Here is a 17,810-nt window from a genome sequence, read left to right on the forward strand (position 1 = left end):
AATTAATTGAAATTTGTACAATGTTACTTTTAACGTCGATGTTTCATTTTATAAATATATGAGAGATAAAGAAAAAGGTAAAGATATATTCGCATTTTTTTAGATGAACCAGGCAAGCCTACGAATGTCGATGTAACCGACTGGGATAAAGACCACGCCGATCTGACATGGACGAAGCCTGAAAATGATGGTGGTGCACCGATCACTGGCTATATAATTGAATATAAGGAGAAATTCGGCAAGGAATGGGTGACAGGCAAGGAAATCGAGGGCGATGTAACTCAGGCAACTATCGACGGCCTTAAAGAAGGCACGCAATATGAATTTAGGATACGAGCTGTGAACAAGGCAGGTCCTGGCGAACCATCTGATGCCACTAAACCGATTATCGCCAAGTGCCGATTCGTTAAGCCGTACATCATTGGTGACGGTCTTACAAACTTAGTCGTCAAAAAGAGCCAAGTCATTAAATATGACATTAAATACGCCGGCGAGCCAGAACCGGAAGTACATTGGTTTTTGGGCCAAAAGGAGGTACTACAGGACGCGGCCGAAAGAATTACAATCGACAAATACGAGAGAAATACCGTGCTGACGATTAGAAAAACTACCAGACCCGATTCTGGAAAGTATAAATTAGTTTTGACAAACAGTTCCGGCACTTGTGAGAGCGTTGCCGATGTCGTCGTTCTTGGTAAGCTTATCAATCTTATAATAAATTTTCGTATAACTTTAAAACATTTCTCTTTTATCAAAATAAATTGTAATAAAATTTTATATGAAAATTTATAATAAATAACATATTTAATTATTGAAAATTGAAGGAAGTTAGATACTTAAAGTAATTCACTTACCTTTTTATAGATAAACCATCAATTCCTCAAGGACCTCTGAAAGTGGAAGAAGTTCGCTCTGATCACGTCAAAGTTAAATGGGAAACGCCAGAAGATAATGGCGGTACCGATATCACAGGTTACGTATTGGAAAAAATGGATATGGACACTGGACGATGGATTCCAGCAGGAGAAACAGGTCCCAATGAGAGAGTTTTCACGTTCTCTGGCTTAACACCTAAAAAGAAATACAAATTCCGTGTCAAAGCAGTCAACAAGGAGGGCGAGTCAGAACCGTTGGAGGTTGAGGAAGCTATTGTTGCAAAGAATCCTTACGGTAAAGATATATGTACTAATATTTTTAATAATTAAATGATATTAAGTAAAAGTACGTAATTTACAATTTATTTTGTAAAGAAAAAGTAACGTGGAAAAAAATTAGACAACTAAATTTTTGTTAATGTTATTTGTAAATATTAAACAAAGTATTTTTTAATTAATTTTAATATATATAATAATAATATTCTCAATAGACGAACCTGGTAAGCCTGGCAAGCCTCAGATCTTTGACTATGATAACGTCAGCGTATCTTTGAAATGGGAGAAACCGAAGAACGACGGTGGCAGACCCATTACTCATTATACTGTTGAGATAAAAGACAAATTTGCCGTCGACTGGGTTGAAGTAATGAAAACTACTGATTCGACACCCGAGGCTAAAGTTGAAGGTCTCAAGGAAAAAATGGTGTACCAATTCCGTGTTCGCGCTCACAATAAAGCTGGTCCTGGCGAGCCCAGCGATCCCACGGACAACCATCTTTGCAAACACAAAAATCGTACGTTAATTTCACTATGCTATTATTCGTTTTGTCTCTCAGGAGTAACTCCGAGTGAGCTTAACACACCGCAGATGCGTTGGGGAAGACACTACTCGTACGTGCAACACAGCACTGTCTTTTTTTTCTAATGTGTGACATTAGAAAAGAAGAACGATGCCGGATTGCACGAATAGCGTCTCCTCGAATGCACTCGGGATGTATTGGGCTCGCTCAGAGAGACAAAACAATACTTATAATTCATATTTTAGTCGTAAAATTGATCAAGTTTATATATAATATATATTTAAATATTATATTTTTAAATTAAAATCGGCAAAACTTTTAGTGAGACCAAGAATCGACCGAACCAACTTCAAATCGATTATCATCAAAGCTGGTCGCACCCATAAATGGTCTGTGGATGTGTCTGGTGAACCTCCGCCGGAAACTAAATGGATTTGGAGAGATAACATTCCATTGACTACTACCGAGCGCATCAAGATCGACAACGTCGAATATCACACGGACTTTACGATTGTGAATGCAATGCGCAAAGACACCGGAAAGTACACGCTGATTGCTGAAAATGTCAACGGCAAAGACGAAGAAGCCGTTGAACTCACCGTCCTCGGTAAACTTAATTAAAAAAAATTTATTTAATTAATTTAAATAAAATTTAAATAATTAAATAACAAAATAATTAAATAAATTTAAATAATTTAAATAAAATTTAAATAATTAATCAAAAATAAAGCATAAAAAATTATACACGCGATAAAATTTCTTTTGACAGGAAAACCGGATGCTCCGAAAGGACCTTTGGAAGTCAGCGATGTCACCAATACTTCGGCCAAGGTGAAATGGGAGAAGCCAGATGATGATGGCGGTGTACCAATTAAAGAATATGAAATTGAGAAGATGGATACAAAGACTGGTAAATGGGTCAGAGTCGGTAAAGTGCCTGGCAACTCTCCAAATACGGAATTTGAAGTCACTGGCTTGAATCCTGGAAGCGAATACAAGTTCCGCGTAACAGCTGTTAATGACGAGGGTGATTCGGAGCCTCTAGAAAGCGAACGCGGCGTTATTGCCAAGAATCCATATGGTACGTCAATATAGTTCTTATATTAAAAAAAATAATTAATTTAAATTTAATAATTTTTTCTTTATCTCTAGATGAACCTTTGAAACCTGGAACGCCCGAAATTACTGATTACGATAATGAATCCGTAAGCTTAAAATGGACTGCGCCGGAATTTGACGGGGGAGCGCCGATCGAAAAATATATTATTGAGAAAAAGGATCGATATAAACCCGATTGGGAAAAAGCTATTGAAGTTCCTGGAAATCAGCTCGAGGGCAAAGTACCCGATTTGAAAGAAAAGGGCGAGTACCAATTCCGAGTCATTGCCGTTAACAAAGCTGGTCCCTCACCTCCGTCAGACGCATCAAAGATGCAGATTTGCAAACATAAAGCTCGTAAGATCTTGTTTATGTAATATTAATAATTAATGATTATTTTTAATACAAATTAATTTAGAATATAAAAAAATTATATATTTATTTAAAAAAAAAAATACTTTAATATATAATTTCTTTCGTTTCAGTAAAACCAAGAATTGATAGAACGAACTTGAAACCAATTATCGTACGAGCTGGCAAAACTATTAAGTATGACGTAGATGTGCGAGGTGAACCACCACCAGAGATTAAATGGTATCACGCTGGCAGCGAAGTAAAATCTGGTGAAAATATCGAGATTGTCAACGTTGATTATAACACAAAACTCACCATCGCCGATAGTTTACGCAAAAATACTGGAGTATGGAAAATTAAAGCTGTTAATCCTCACGGTGAAGACGAAGCAGAAGTCGAAGTGACGATTTTATGTGAGTAGTAATTATTTGACATATATGTTTCTAATTTGTAAAATAATGTATAAAAATATATTATATTTTTTATATACAGCGGCTCCAGGAAAACCGAAGGGACCGCTTAAAGTGGATGATGTTACGAAGAACGGCTGTAAGCTTAAATGGGGTAAACCGGAAGACGATGGTGGCAAGCCGATTACCGGATACCAAGTGGAAAAATTAGATAAATCAACAGGCAGATGGATACCGGTTGGTCGCACCGCGGATACAGAGATGGACATAAAAGGTCTTCAAGAAGGACACGAGTATGAATTTAGAGTAAAGGCTTTGAACGAGGAAGGAGAATCGGAACCGCTCGTTTCAGACGGATCCACACTCGCAAAGAATCCTTACGGTAACTTAAACACATTATATGTATTAAAAAAAAAAAAAAATGTATTATTTTATATTGTTAAATATAAAATAAAATATATTTTCTTTTAATAGATGTTACAAGCAAGCCTGGAACGCCAGAGTTCGAAGACTGGGATGTCGACCGCGTCGATCTTAAGTGGGAACCTCCTAAAAATACTGGCGGAGCGCCTATAACTGGTTATATTATTGAGAAAAAGGAAAAACCTTCTTCGCATTGGGAAGAAGCTCTAGTTACCGATTCACCGCAACCAAAAGGTCGTGTTACTGGATTGAAAAAGGGTTCTACTTATCAATTCCGTGTCCGTGCTGTTAACAAGGCTGGGCCGTCAGAACCTAGTGACCCGACGAAACCACATATTGCAAAAGCAAGATTCCGTAAGTGTTTTAATTTGATTTATTATTAAATCTTTTTTTTGTAAGCTATTTTCTGATATTTAAATTGTGTAAAAAAAAAAATTAAAAATTAAGATAAATGATTTAATTAATTGCAAAACGCCTCGCAGTAGTCAAATTTTCTCGAATATATCCGAGTGACTTTTTCGAAATCGAATGATGGAAGAGTCACGAAACTAGCTCGCATCTGCGCATAACAAACTTTCACATTAATACTAACTATAATTAATTTTCTTTTTTTTTTATAGTAAAACCACACATCAATCGTGATAAGCTGCAAACTATTAAAGTAAGAGCAGGTCAATTAGTAAAATTAGAAGTTGATGTCGAAGGTGAACCTCCTCCGACAGTCACATGGAGTTTCGCAGGAGCGCCACTTAAAACTGGAGCCAATGTTAAAATTGATAACGAAGATTATTTAACTAAAATTCAGTTAATGAACACTAGTAGAAAATTAACTGGTAAATATACTATCAAAGCTGTAAATGACTCCGGACAAGATGAGGCCGACGTGGAGATTAATATTCTTGGTGAGTACATTTAAACGTATTTTTTGCTATTATGCTCCTCGACGCTACTTTGAGCATAACTTATTTAATTATTTATTACACTCGAGTTACGCGAACAGTCTTTAACTTTTTCTTCTTTTTCTTTAGCTGCAAACCGAACCGAACTTAATCTCTAAACCTTTCTTCTCGTGACAGGCGGCATTTACTCTTGCTTAGCACATTATCGAACGACATATTTATGATTTTAAATCTTATATAATTTTATAGACAAACCTGGAAAGCCGGAAGGACCATTGGAAGTATCTGATGTACACAAGGAGGGTTGCAAGTTAAAGTGGAACAAGCCGAAAGACGACGGTGGACTTCCCTTATCCAGTTACATAGTTGAAAAGATGGACGTGACGACGGGTCGTTGGGTACCAGCCGGTATCGTCGACCCTGATAAAACAGAGCACGCGGTTACTGGCTTGGAGCCCGGCCACAAATATGAATTCCGTGTGAAGGCTGTAAACGAGGAGGGAGAATCGGAACCTTTGCAAACTGATGTCGGCATCGTAGCTAAAAATCCATACGGTATAGAATCGTATACATATTTATTTTTATACTTAATTCTATTTTAAACGATAAATAATTTTCAATTTTAGGCAATAAATACTTTTTTTTTAATTTTATTAATAGAGAACTTTGTAATTAAAAATGGAAAATTTTATTGAATTATATTATAATACAAACATGGTATTTTTTTTTATTTTTTAGATGCTCCGGCAGCGCCCGGACTTCCAGAAATTGTCGACTGGTCGGAGAATATGGTAAAACTTAAGTGGGAGCCTCCGATAAGAGACGGTGGTGCACCAATTACCGGATACATTATCGAAATGAAAGACAAATATGGTACTAATTTCGTCAAAGCTGCCGAAGTGCAAGGACCTGTATGCACTGGCGTAGTACCACATTTAGAAGAAGGCAATCAATATCAATTTAGAGTACGCGCTGTTAATAAAGCTGGTCCAGGCGAACCGAGCGAAGCTACTAATCCACACACCGCTAAAGCTCGTTGGTGTAAGCGTTACTTCGTTTTAATTTTAATAAATTATTAAAGAAATTATAATAATAATATTTGTACAAAGAGTTCTCGATAGTTACTGATTTCTTAATTTTTGTTTTACAGTAAAACCGTTTATCGATCGCACGAATCTACAAGCTATAACGGTAAAGGTCGGTCTTACCGTAACCCTGGATGTGAACATAATTGGCGAACCGCCACCAAAAGTGACTTGGACTTTCAAGGATAAAGAACTCGTATCAGATGACACAATACGAATCGATAATGTCGATTACAACACGAAGTTCTTTATTTTAAAATCTAAACGGGCGCACACCGGCAAATACGTGATTACAGCAAAGAACGAAGTTGGCGAGGACACCGCCGAAGTAGATATCACTGTTCTTGGCAAGCCGAGTAAACCAAAGGTAAAAAAATTAACATTTTAATTATAACAAGACAGAATTAAATAATTTTTTCTTTACAATTCAGGGTCCCTTGGAAGTAAGCGATGTTAATAAACATGGCTGTAAACTCAAATGGGATAAGCCCGAAGATGACGGTGGTTCACCGGTCGAATATTATGAGATCGAGAAACTAGATCCTCTTACAGGACAATGGGTACCGTGTGGCCGTAGCACCGAACCTGAAGCAACCATTACTGGATTGCAGGAGGGTAAACCTTACAAATTTCGCGTGAAAGCCGTCAACAGGGAAGGAGAATCTGACGATTTGGAAGCGGATAAATCGATCATAGCTAAGAATCCATTCGGTACGCATTTTAGAATCCAAAGAATTTGCATTTGTAATTTAACAATTAAATTTAATTTTAAATTACATATTTTTATATATTTATTACACGTACATGAATAAAGACAGCATTATAAATTTCTTTCTCAATTTTAGATGAACCAGGCAAGCCTGGTCGGCCGGAGCTCAAAAATTGGGACAAAGATTTTGTCGATCTTGAATGGACTCCGCCTAAAGATGACGGCGGTGCGCCGATCGAAAAATATATCGTGCAAATGCGAGATAAAGAGGGAAGACAGTGGGTGGATGTCGCTAAAGTTCCGGGAGATCGTACGGCTGCCAAAGTGACGGACGGTATTCAAGAGGGTCACGAGTATGAATTCAGGATAGTGGCAGTGAATCGAGCTGGATCCGGCGAGCCCAGCGATACTTCGAAAAGTGTCGTCGCTAAGCCTCGATTTTGTAAGCACGTCGTATTGTTAATATAAATTTATATAGAAGTTAAAATAAATTTATATCGAACTTCGTTATTTATTTTAAATTAACTTCATTTTTTTTATTGTGTTACAGTGGCACCGCATATCGATCGTAAGAATCTTCATAAAAAAGTCATGCGAATCGGTCAGATGTTGCGACTTGAGGCCGACATCAAGGGCGAGCCGCCGCCAATTGTTACATGGAAACTTAAAGACGCGGTTCTGAAAAGCATGGATCGACTTAAAATTGAGAACGAAGATTATCACACCATGTTTATCCTCAATAAGCTTCAACGTTCGGACACCGGTACTTACACCGTCATCGCCAAGAATGACAGCGGTACTGATCAAGTCGACGTTGAGCTTCAAGTTCGTATAATAATCATTTTTTAAGTTATATAAACTTCCGTTAAAAGTACACAAAATTATTTGTTAAAACATTCTTGGCTAAATAAAGATAAAGAGTTGTATTGTAATATTTAGGTTTTAAGCAAGCCCAGCAAACCGAAAGGACCACTTGAAGTGTCCGACGTGACAGCCGAGGGCTGTAAACTGAAATGGGACAAACCTGACGACGATGGTGGTGAACCGGTTGATCATTACGTTATCGAAAGAATGGATGTAGACACTGGACGTTGGGTACCATGCGGTACCAGCAAAACTCCAGAAGCGGATGTATCCGGTTTAAATGAGGGCAAAGACTATCAGTTCCGTGTTAAAGCTGTTAATTCTGAGGGCGAATCTGAACCTTTAGAAACATCAATACCGACGACTGCCAAAAATCCATATTGTAAATATTTTATCCTCTTTTTTTTTTATTTTATATGATAATATATTTTCTAAAATATTTATTTCTTAATTATAGCTGAACCCGATGCACCGGGCAAACCCGAGTTGAAAGATTGGTCGAAGAATCATGTAGATTTAAAATGGAAAGCCCCGAAGAAAGACGGCGGTGCTCCCATCGAAAAGTATATCATAGAAAAGAAGGATCAGTACGGCAAATGGCAGAAAGCTGTGGAAGTTCCAGGTAATAAAACTGAAGCTAAAGTACCAGACCTCGTGGAAGGACAAAAATATCAATTCCGAGTTAAGGCTGTGAATAAAGGAGGTCAGAGTAAGCCTAGCGAGCCCAGCGACACTCTAATCGCCAAGGATCGTTATGCCGCTCCAAAGATCGATCGCACGAATTTGAAAGACATTACGATAAAGGCTGGCAACGTTATTCGATTGGACGTCAAGGTGACGGGTGAACCACCACCGAGCAAGACTTGGTTCTTGAACAAGGCAAAACAGGAATCTGGCAACGTCCTGACGATAGAAACCGAGGATTATAAAACTAAATTCGTGGTCTCGTCAGCAAGTAGAGCACACTGTGGCACGTTGACTTTAAAAGCGGAGAACAGCTCTGGTAAAGATGAGGCGTCCATCGAAATTCTGGTGTTAGATAAACCTAGCAAACCCGAAGGACCGCTTAAAGTTTCCGACGTGCACAAAGAAGGTTGCACTCTTAAATGGAATCCGCCCGCGGACGACGGTGGTGCGCCTTTGGATCACTACGTAGTCGAAAAAATGGATACCGAGACCGGCAGATGGATACCAGTTGCACGCACTAAAGAACCTACGATGGCAGTGGAAAATTTGGTACCTGGACAAGAATATAAATTCCGAGTCGCGGCCGTAAACGCGGAAGGCGAATCCGAACCGTTGGAAACCGAATATGGAATCGTCGCCAAGAATCCATTCGGTACGAAATTAATCTCATTTAATTTAATTATAATTTAAATGAAAATAATTTCAAATTGAGTAATATAATTTTTTCTTTATGAATCGTAGATGAGCCTGGAGCACCAGGACGTCCAGAAGCGACCGATTGGGACAAGGATCACGTGGATCTGCGATGGACCCCTCCGTTGAAAGACGGCGGGTCTCCAATCACCGGATACGTGATCGAGAAGCGGGAGAAAGGTACGCCTAAGTGGATAAAGGCGTGCGAGACTGGGCCGGATTGCAAGGGTCGCGTTGACAATCTCGACGAGGGTGTCGAATATGAATTCAGAGTCAAGGCTGTTAACGCCGCTGGTCCTGGTGAACCGTCCGACGCTAGCAAACCGATTACCGCAAAGAGTCGCAGACGTAAGTATTTAAAAAGATATCTAAATTTAACATGTTTTATTTTTACCGCGAAATAACTTTTGTAGCTCCAAAAATATATTGTTAATGAAAAGAATCTTGTGTCAGATTTAAATCAAACAAAAAAAATTTAAAAAAAATATTAATAAATGTAAGGAATACATTTATTTACTATAATTTTGTTTTTAATTATTCTGCAGTTCCGCCGAAAATTGACAGACGAAATCTGCGCGATATAACCGTGCGCGAAAATGAAGCCTTCCACTTTGACGTCAAAATTATTGGCGAGCCACCACCAGATGTTACATGGGTAATTAATAATAAAAGCATTCAGCAAACGACGCATCGCAGAATACAGAATGTGCCTTACAACAGCAAGTTCTTCAACGATAAGCCTGAACGCAAAGATAGCGGTACTTATAAGATTACAGCGGTAAATCAACACGGATCTGACACCGCCGAAGTGGAAGTTACTGTTGTCTGTAAGTAATTTTTATAAATACTAAAAGAAACCACTCGCGTGCTACGCGCGCGCTATTTTCCAAATGAATTCAATACGTGCGCGTCGTTACATTCGGGGATATTTGTTAATTATAATAATTTCTTTATAATAATTGCAATTGAGTAATCTGCGACCGACGACGTGCTGCCAGTTTACTTACATTTGTGTCTTCCGGATAGATTAGATTAGGTTTATCGTCCATCCATCCTTCCTTCCTTCCTTCCTTCCTTCCTTCCTTCCTTTCGTGGCAGAATTCTGGATTATCTCGAAGCACTTTAAATCCCTTGACACTATATTACACTGCTTTTTTTTTACTCGCACTATCAGTCGAGAAGCGAACAATCGAAAGAATGACTGGATTATCGCGGCGATTTTTTAATTAAAATTAAGAAGCGCGACGAACGATCGTTTGTTGGATAAATTTATACTCCCGATATTCGTAGCGTTGCTCACTTCCACCCGCGCTAAGTCTTCGCTCGATTCGTCCTCGATCTCGACACGAGAATCTAACTACAACGTAAAACGAGGTCCAAGCGTCACATGCTCGTCGGCAGAACAAACGAAAACGTGCGCGAAACAGCGAATAAGACAGGCCGCAATATGTCCAACACCACGTTACAGATGAAATGTTCCCCGCGCACTTTATCTTCAAGTTCTTCGACAGTCACTTGTTTTATTAAACGGGATGAAAGAACCTCGACCGCGACTTCGTGAGAACATGAGCGAGATGCAGATCTCACGCACTGAAAATGGCGATCGCGAGAACTCGCTGAATGTCGCTGAAGATGACGAACGCAGCGAATTTCAGACCGGACGCTCCGTGCGCTCCGCGCGCTCCACCCGCGACATAACCTTGCTTTTCCGAAGCATTTTTTTCGAGGTACAAAACAAAGCACGAGATAACGAGTGCAATAATCTCTGGCAATAACAGAAGTTGCGAAGCGATTAAAATCACGTCTTTACGCCGGAGCCTCCGCAACCAGATTGAAATTACCGTCAGAGATTTTAGCCCTTCGAGGAAAAAAGATAACCGCGTAAAAAGTAAAACAGTCATTATTACATTATAATATAATAATTTAATTTAAAATAATTATTTATTAGCTAAACCTGGCAAGCCAGAGGGACCGCTGGAAGTATCTGACGTGCACAAAGAAGGATGCACGCTTAAATGGAAGAAGCCGAAAGACGACGGTGGAGAACCGATCGAAGGTTATCTCGTAGAAAAGTTTGACCCGGAAACCGGAGTCTGGTTACCGGTTGGTAAAACTACTGGACCCGAAATGAAGGTGGAAGGACTTACGCCTGGGCACGAGTACAAGTTCCGAGTTAAAGCACTCAACAAAGAAGGAGAGTCTGAACCGCTGGAGACCTTCAGTTCCATTATAGCTAAAGATCCGTTTAGTAAGTAGAATATTTTCTACAAGCCTCTAAAAAATTAAGAAATAATATTAATTATATGTTTTATTATGTTAATTAATTTTTTATAGCTGTGCCAACTGCGCCTGGAGCGCCGGAGCCAGTAGATTGGACGGCTAATCAAGTCGAACTCGCTTGGAAGGAACCCGTTAGTGACGGAGGATCACCTATTACGGGTTACATCGTTGAGAAAAAAGACAAGTACAGTACAATGTGGGAGAAAGCTCTGGAGACCGAAACACCGACAACTAAAGCCTTGGTACACGGTTTAATAGAAGGCAACGATTATCAATTTCGTGTAATCGCCGTGAATAAAGCTGGCCAGTCGGAGCCCGGCGAAGCTAGCAAAACGTTTACTGCTAAGCCACGCTTTTGTAAGTATCACATGAATTTTTCTACTTTGAATTTTAATATTAATAGAACAGATCGTTTCTTAGAAGATTTATATATATCTAAGAATTTAATTACCTAAGAGATCGATCCATAATAGAACAATAATCCTTGCATTGCTGCCGCAAAACGTACGCACGTTTTAAAAATAATCTCAATGAAAATACTTATCTAAATGCGATATTGGCATCTAATCGTTTTTAATCGTTCGTCGCAGTGGCCCCGAAGATCGACAGGCGTAATCTGAGGGACGTTACCCTGTCCGCTGGCTCGATGCTCAAGTTCGATGCCAATGTGATCGGCGAACCGCCGCCTCACATTGAATGGCGTTACGGCGCGATACCACTTCATTCCGATCGTAAAGTCCAGATTGATAACACCGACTACAATACCAAGTTCAGCATACGCCCAGTGTCGCGGGACGATAGCGGTGATTACACCGTCACCGCCAGCAATTCGTCTGGCAAAGATTCGGTAACGGTGCAAGTGACGGTGACGGATAAGCCGACGCCACCCGAAGGGCCGCTTCAAGTATCGGATGTGCACAAGGAAGGATGCAAGTTGAAATGGAAGAGACCTAAAGATGACGGTGGTACACCCATCGAATACTACCAAGTAGACAAGATGGATCCAGAAACAGGATGCTGGGTGCCTTGCGGACGTTCCACCGAGCCAAGTGAGTTATTAAAAATAAAATTGAATATTTCATAAAATGCTTACATACAATAGAATTTGTTTTTTAATATTTACTTATTAATACGTCAAATAAATTATTTGTTACAGATCTCGAGGTGACAGGTTTAACACCTGGCAAGGAATATCTCTTCAGAGTAGCTGCGGTCAATGCCGAAGGCGAATCGAAACCTTTAGAAGCAGAACAAACTATAGTAGCCAAAAATCCGTTTGGTACGTCATAAATAATAATTTATAAAATAAAAATAAAAATTCTCGCGAGTATAAATTACGAAATATAATTTAAAGATGAACATTGCTTTTTATTTGAAACAATTAACATCAACTTTATTATATATTTGCAGATGAACCAGGTAAACCGGGTGATCTTCGAGCTACCGATTGGGACAAAGATCACGTCGACTTAAAATGGACTCCGCCGGAAAATGACGGCGGTTCACCAATTACCGGTTACGTAATTGAGAAGAAAGATAAATACGGTGAGTGGGAGAAAGCATTGGAAGTGCCCGCGGACGAAACGTCCGCCACAGTACCAGATCTTATCGAGGGTCAGCCGTACGAGTTTCGCGTGCGTGCCGTGAACAAGGCTGGCCCTGGTGAACCGTCGGATGCTACGCCGACCATTATTGCTAAACCACGCAATCTAGCGCCAAGAATCGATCGCACTAATCTGATTGAAGTGAAGATCAAGGCCGGTCAAAACTTCAACTTTGACTGTAAAGTAACGGGTGAGCCGCCACCGACCACCAAGTGGATGCTGAATAACAAAGAGGTCCGGCCGAGCGATCGCGTCAAAGTGAAGCATGTAGATTACAACACTAGCTTGAACGTGCGAATGGCTACACGCGCAGAGTCCGGCAAGTACACCGTAATTGCTGAAAATATTAACGGCCGAGACGAGGCCACTGTCAAGGTAACTGTGCTGGACAAGCCGAGCCCGCCTCAAGGCCCGCTCCGTGCGTCCGACGTTCACGCCGATGGTTGCAAGCTCACGTGGAAGCCACCTGAAGACGATGGTGGGCAACCGATTGACAAATATATCGTAGAGAAAATGGACGAGGCCACGGGCCGCTGGGTACCTGCCGGTGAGACTGATGGACCAGAAACAAGTGTACAAGTGGAGGGCTTGACACCAGGGCATAAATACAAGTTTAGAGTAAGAGCTGTTAATAAACAGGGCAAGTCCGAACCGCTCACTGCCATGCAGAGCATAGAGGCGAAAAATCCCTTCGGTAAGATGAAATTTGAAATAAATTTAATTTCGTAAAAAAAAAAAGTTTATTTTTACAGTTTTTAATATTATTTTATTTTTTATAGATGAACCAGGAAAACCAGGTGTTCCCGAAGTAGTTGATTATGACACAGACTTTGTCGAACTTCAATGGAGTCGTCCTGATGAAGATGGTGGATCACCAATCACCGGTTATATCATAGAGAAACGCGATAAATACAGTCCGACCTGGGAAAAATGTGCCGAAGTCGATGGCGATACAAATCGCGGCAGAGTCAACGATCTAGTCGAAGGAACTCCGTACGAATTCCGCGTAAGGGCTGTTAACAAAGCTGGTCCCGGTGAACCGTCGGAGGCATCTAAATCTCATATAGCGCGACCCAAGAACCGTAAGTACTCACAAAAAATTAATTTTTTAATTAAAGATTTTGTGTACATACAAGAAAATTAAATGTAGAATATTAAGAAATTATAAAAACTTTCACATTTGAACTGTTTTTTTTTTAAATAAATCTTACATTTATAATTTGGTTTATTTAATTAATAATAATTAATAATAATTAATAAGTTTATATAATTAATAAGTTATAATTAATATTTTGTGTTTAGTTCCACCAAAAATCGATCGAAAGTATATGTTGGATGTAAAAGTGCGTGCCGGTGGTTTCTACGACTTTGATGTGCCGGTAACCGGCGAACCTCCACCAACCAAAGAGTGGTCACTAAAAGATACCGTAGTGATGGCAAGCGATCGCATCAAAATTATCAACGAGGATTACAACACCAAAGTGCGCGTGATGGAGGCGAAACGTTCCGATTCCGGCGTTTATACGCTTGTAGCGAAAAATGTAAACGGCAAAGACTCTGCCACGCTCACAGTAAACGTACTAGACGTCCCCGCACCACCAGAAGGACCATTAAAAATCGACAACGTTACCAAAAACGGATGCACCTTGAAATGGCGACCACCCAAAGACGACGGCGGTTCCGAAATTCAGTACTATCAGGTCGAGAAAATGGATACGGAGAATATGCGTTGGGTGCCCGTGGCCGAAGCTAACACTACTTCGGCACAAGTAGGCCATTTGATTGAAGGACATGATTATCAGTTCCGCGTACGAGCGGTCAATAAGCAAGGCGAGTCTCAGCCATTGACAGGAATGGACACTATCACTGCTAAGGATCCGTTCGGCAAGCCAGATAAGCCCGGTGCGCCGGTTGCCACTGACTGGGATAAAGATCACATAGATCTTGAATGGGCACCGCCCAAAAAAGACGGCGGATCACCCATAACCGGTTATATAATTGAAAAACGACCTCGTTTTGGACAATGGGAAAAAGCCGTCGAAGTGCCCGGAAATAAAACCAGCGCTAGAGTGCCTGATCTAACCGAAGGACAAGAATATGAATTCAGAGTCATCGCCGTCAATAAAGGTGGACCTGGTGAACCGTCTGAAGCGTCCGCACCGATTATAGCCAAACCTCGTTTCAGTAAGTTTAAACTTTCGTCGAAATTAACAGCATGAAATAATTAAATTATTTTAGAACATTTTCAATTACAAAAATGTGATTTTCTTTGTTACTTATGGCGTTAAAATTTTTTTTTTTATTGCAGTTGCTCCTTCGTTTGATACGCACTTGCTAAACGATTTAGTCGTTCGCGCCGGTCAAAAAATCAGCTATAATATTCCTATTGTGGCGTCACCTAAACCGAAGGCAACGTGGAGTCGTGATGGCGTCCAAATTGTGGCCGATGCACGACATGAGATGTTCACCACTAATACTGAAACTTCCTTCGAAATTCCTTTCTCTGTTCGTAGTGATACAGGACGTTATACTTTAACTTTAGAGAACGAGCATGGAAATTTCAGGTACTTAACACATAAAGAACTATAATTATAATTATTATTTTTATTGTTATTTGAGCAAAAATTTAATTAAATTTGCAGTGCCAGCGCAAGAGTCACTGTCCTCGACAGACCAGGACCGCCAGAGAAACCTTTGGATGTCAGTAATGTCACCAAAGAAGGTTGTCATTTATCTTGGGGACATCCTCTCGATGACGGCGGCAGTCCTATTCTACATTACGTTATTGAGAAAATGGATATGTCTCGTGGAACTTGGTCCGACGCCGGCATGAGCATGATATTGAGTCATGAAGTTAGCCGTCTGATTCATCGTAAGGAATATCTGTTCCGCGTTAAGGCTGTAAATAATATCGGAGAATCCGATCCGCTCGAAACAACGAAAAGCATCATTGCGAAGAACGAGTTTGGTGAGTAATTTAATAAAAAAAGATATTTTAAATTTAAATTAAAGCAAAATTAAAAGTTTTTAAATATATTTTTATATTAAATTCTGAAACAAAGAATATGTAATTATGTAGATATTTAAATATGTAAGAAAAATTATATTGTCAATTAATTTAATTTGCAGATGAACCAGATGCTCCTGGCAAGCCACAGATCACGGATTGGGATAAAGACCATGTAGATCTGCAATGGCCGGCGCCGAAGAATGATGGAGGATCGCCGATTACAGGATATATTGTCCAAAAGAAAGAAAAAGGCAGTCCTTATTGGGTAAATGCGGTGCATGTGCCAGCCGGTCAAAACAGCACGACTGTTCCGGATTTGACAGAAGGTCAAGAATATGAGTTCCGTATTATCGCTGTTAACGCCGCCGGTCAATCTGAACCATCAGAACCCAGCGATCTTGTTACTGCCAAACCTCGTTACCGTAAGTTATACATTTTTATGGAATTAATTAAAATAGTGATAATGTAATTAACGGTTATAATGCGAAGAAATAAATATCGCTGCATACAATTTTTTATTAATCTTTTTAGTGGCTCCGAAAATTAAGACGCCCTTGCAAGACGTTCGTATTAAAGCTGGACTTATTTTCCACGCGGATATTGACTTTGTCGGCGAACCGACACCGGAAGCAACGTGGAGCGTTGGAAGCAGTGAATTAAGTTCCAACGACAGAACGACGATTACATCAATCGGTTATCACACGATCGTGCACATCGTTAATGCTAAGAGATCCGATTCGGGATTGTATCACTTATTATTGAAAAATAGTAGTGGCATAGACGAAGGGAGCTTCCAAGTAACCGTCTTGGATAAACCTGGACCACCAGAAGGTCCTTTACAATACGAGGAAATTACCAGTCAATCCGTCACACTATCGTGGAAACCGCCTAAAGATAATGGAGGCAGTGAACTTACGTAAGTATATTTTTAATATTTAAAGAATATTAATTATAAAATAAATTTTATATATTTTTTACTTCTTTAATTTTTATTAATTAATTCTTTTTATGTATCTATTTTATTATGTATCTATTTTATAACTAACAATTTTTAATCTAAAGATATATATCTATATATTGTATAAAGATAAAATAAATTATAAATTTATTTTTTAATTGACAGTGGATATGTCATCGAAAAACGCGATCTCACTCATGGTGGTGGCTGGGTACCAGCAGTTACACACGTTAATCCTAAATATAATCATGCAACTGTACCAAGGCTGCTCGAAGGAACCACGTACGAATTCCGCGTGTCCGCAGAAAATCTACAAGGCCGCTCGGAACCATTGACTACCGATCGATCTGTTGTTGCCAAAAATCAATTTGGTGAGTATAATTAATAAATTATTAATCTTAAACGTTAATTAATACCTCAAATTATATTTTAAAAATTAAAATAAAATATAAAATTTCGAGTTTTTTTTTCTTTTTTTTGTTCCTGCATTATTATATTTAATGTTAATTATGTAGTGGCTCCTGGACAACCTGGCAAGCCGGAATGTGTGGACGCCGACAAAGATCACATTAAGATCAAATGGACTCCGCCCATTAGTAACGGAGGCTCTAAGATTATCGGCTATGATGTAGAGCGTCGCGATCGAGCTACAGGACGTTGGATAAAACAAAACAAGGAGCCGGTTAGATATCCAGAATATTACGATGACCATGTAACCGAGGGTCATCAATACGAGTATCGCGTATCGGCCATAAACGCTGCAGGAGCTGGAAAACCGAGCGAAACCTCATCCGTATTCACAGCTAAGCCTATGAAAGAGAAGCCAAAACTACACTTGGACGCTCTGATCGGACGCAAAATTAAAGTCCGCGCTGGAGAACCCATCAATGTTAACATACCGTTATCTGGCGCTCCCACGCCAAAGATCGAATGGATCAAAGATGGAAAAACGCTTCTGGAAACTCTTCGCTTATCAGTAAGATTATCTTTTATTAATTTTTCTGGTATAAAATTTTGTTTAATTCTCTTTTTTAAAATAAGATATATTTTAGTTTGTTATA

At 39.6% G+C, this 17,810-nt stretch overlaps 1 protein-coding gene across 12 annotated transcripts in view; it reads left to right on the plus strand.

The window, feature by feature from the left end:
• Positions 1 to 17,810, plus strand: part of Bent (projectin protein bent) — a 76,833-nt gene that overhangs the window by 46,525 nt on the left and 12,498 nt on the right. For all 12 annotated transcript variants that reach the window (XM_070671513.1, XM_070671514.1, XM_070671515.1 and 9 more), the window contains 33 exons: positions 104 to 694; positions 865 to 1,170; positions 1,367 to 1,669; positions 1,998 to 2,282; positions 2,445 to 2,756; positions 2,828 to 3,130; positions 3,259 to 3,540; positions 3,620 to 3,919; positions 4,012 to 4,314; positions 4,581 to 4,862; positions 5,109 to 5,414; positions 5,598 to 5,900; positions 6,010 to 6,311; positions 6,376 to 6,655; positions 6,790 to 7,095; positions 7,204 to 7,478; positions 7,593 to 7,899; positions 7,975 to 8,856; positions 8,946 to 9,245; positions 9,443 to 9,724; positions 10,846 to 11,145; positions 11,232 to 11,534; positions 11,768 to 12,226; positions 12,334 to 12,456; positions 12,588 to 13,475; positions 13,561 to 13,863; positions 14,084 to 14,965; positions 15,090 to 15,345; positions 15,424 to 15,749; positions 15,911 to 16,213; positions 16,323 to 16,707; positions 16,915 to 17,120; positions 17,265 to 17,725. In XM_070671513.1, coding sequence (XP_070527614.1) covers positions 104 to 694; positions 865 to 1,170; positions 1,367 to 1,669; positions 1,998 to 2,282; positions 2,445 to 2,756; positions 2,828 to 3,130; positions 3,259 to 3,540; positions 3,620 to 3,919; positions 4,012 to 4,314; positions 4,581 to 4,862; positions 5,109 to 5,414; positions 5,598 to 5,900; positions 6,010 to 6,311; positions 6,376 to 6,655; positions 6,790 to 7,095; positions 7,204 to 7,478; positions 7,593 to 7,899; positions 7,975 to 8,856; positions 8,946 to 9,245; positions 9,443 to 9,724; positions 10,846 to 11,145; positions 11,232 to 11,534; positions 11,768 to 12,226; positions 12,334 to 12,456; positions 12,588 to 13,475; positions 13,561 to 13,863; positions 14,084 to 14,965; positions 15,090 to 15,345; positions 15,424 to 15,749; positions 15,911 to 16,213; positions 16,323 to 16,707; positions 16,915 to 17,120; positions 17,265 to 17,725 — 12,005 coding nt within the window. The remainder of the gene's footprint in view (positions 1 to 103; positions 695 to 864; positions 1,171 to 1,366; positions 1,670 to 1,997; positions 2,283 to 2,444; positions 2,757 to 2,827; positions 3,131 to 3,258; positions 3,541 to 3,619; positions 3,920 to 4,011; positions 4,315 to 4,580; positions 4,863 to 5,108; positions 5,415 to 5,597; positions 5,901 to 6,009; positions 6,312 to 6,375; positions 6,656 to 6,789; positions 7,096 to 7,203; positions 7,479 to 7,592; positions 7,900 to 7,974; positions 8,857 to 8,945; positions 9,246 to 9,442; positions 9,725 to 10,845; positions 11,146 to 11,231; positions 11,535 to 11,767; positions 12,227 to 12,333; positions 12,457 to 12,587; positions 13,476 to 13,560; positions 13,864 to 14,083; positions 14,966 to 15,089; positions 15,346 to 15,423; positions 15,750 to 15,910; positions 16,214 to 16,322; positions 16,708 to 16,914; positions 17,121 to 17,264; positions 17,726 to 17,810) is intronic.

This window comes from Cardiocondyla obscurior, linkage group LG23 (assembly GCF_019399895.1).
Source record: "Cardiocondyla obscurior isolate alpha-2009 linkage group LG23, Cobs3.1, whole genome shotgun sequence".
NCBI lineage: Eukaryota > Metazoa > Arthropoda > Insecta > Hymenoptera > Formicidae > Cardiocondyla > Cardiocondyla obscurior.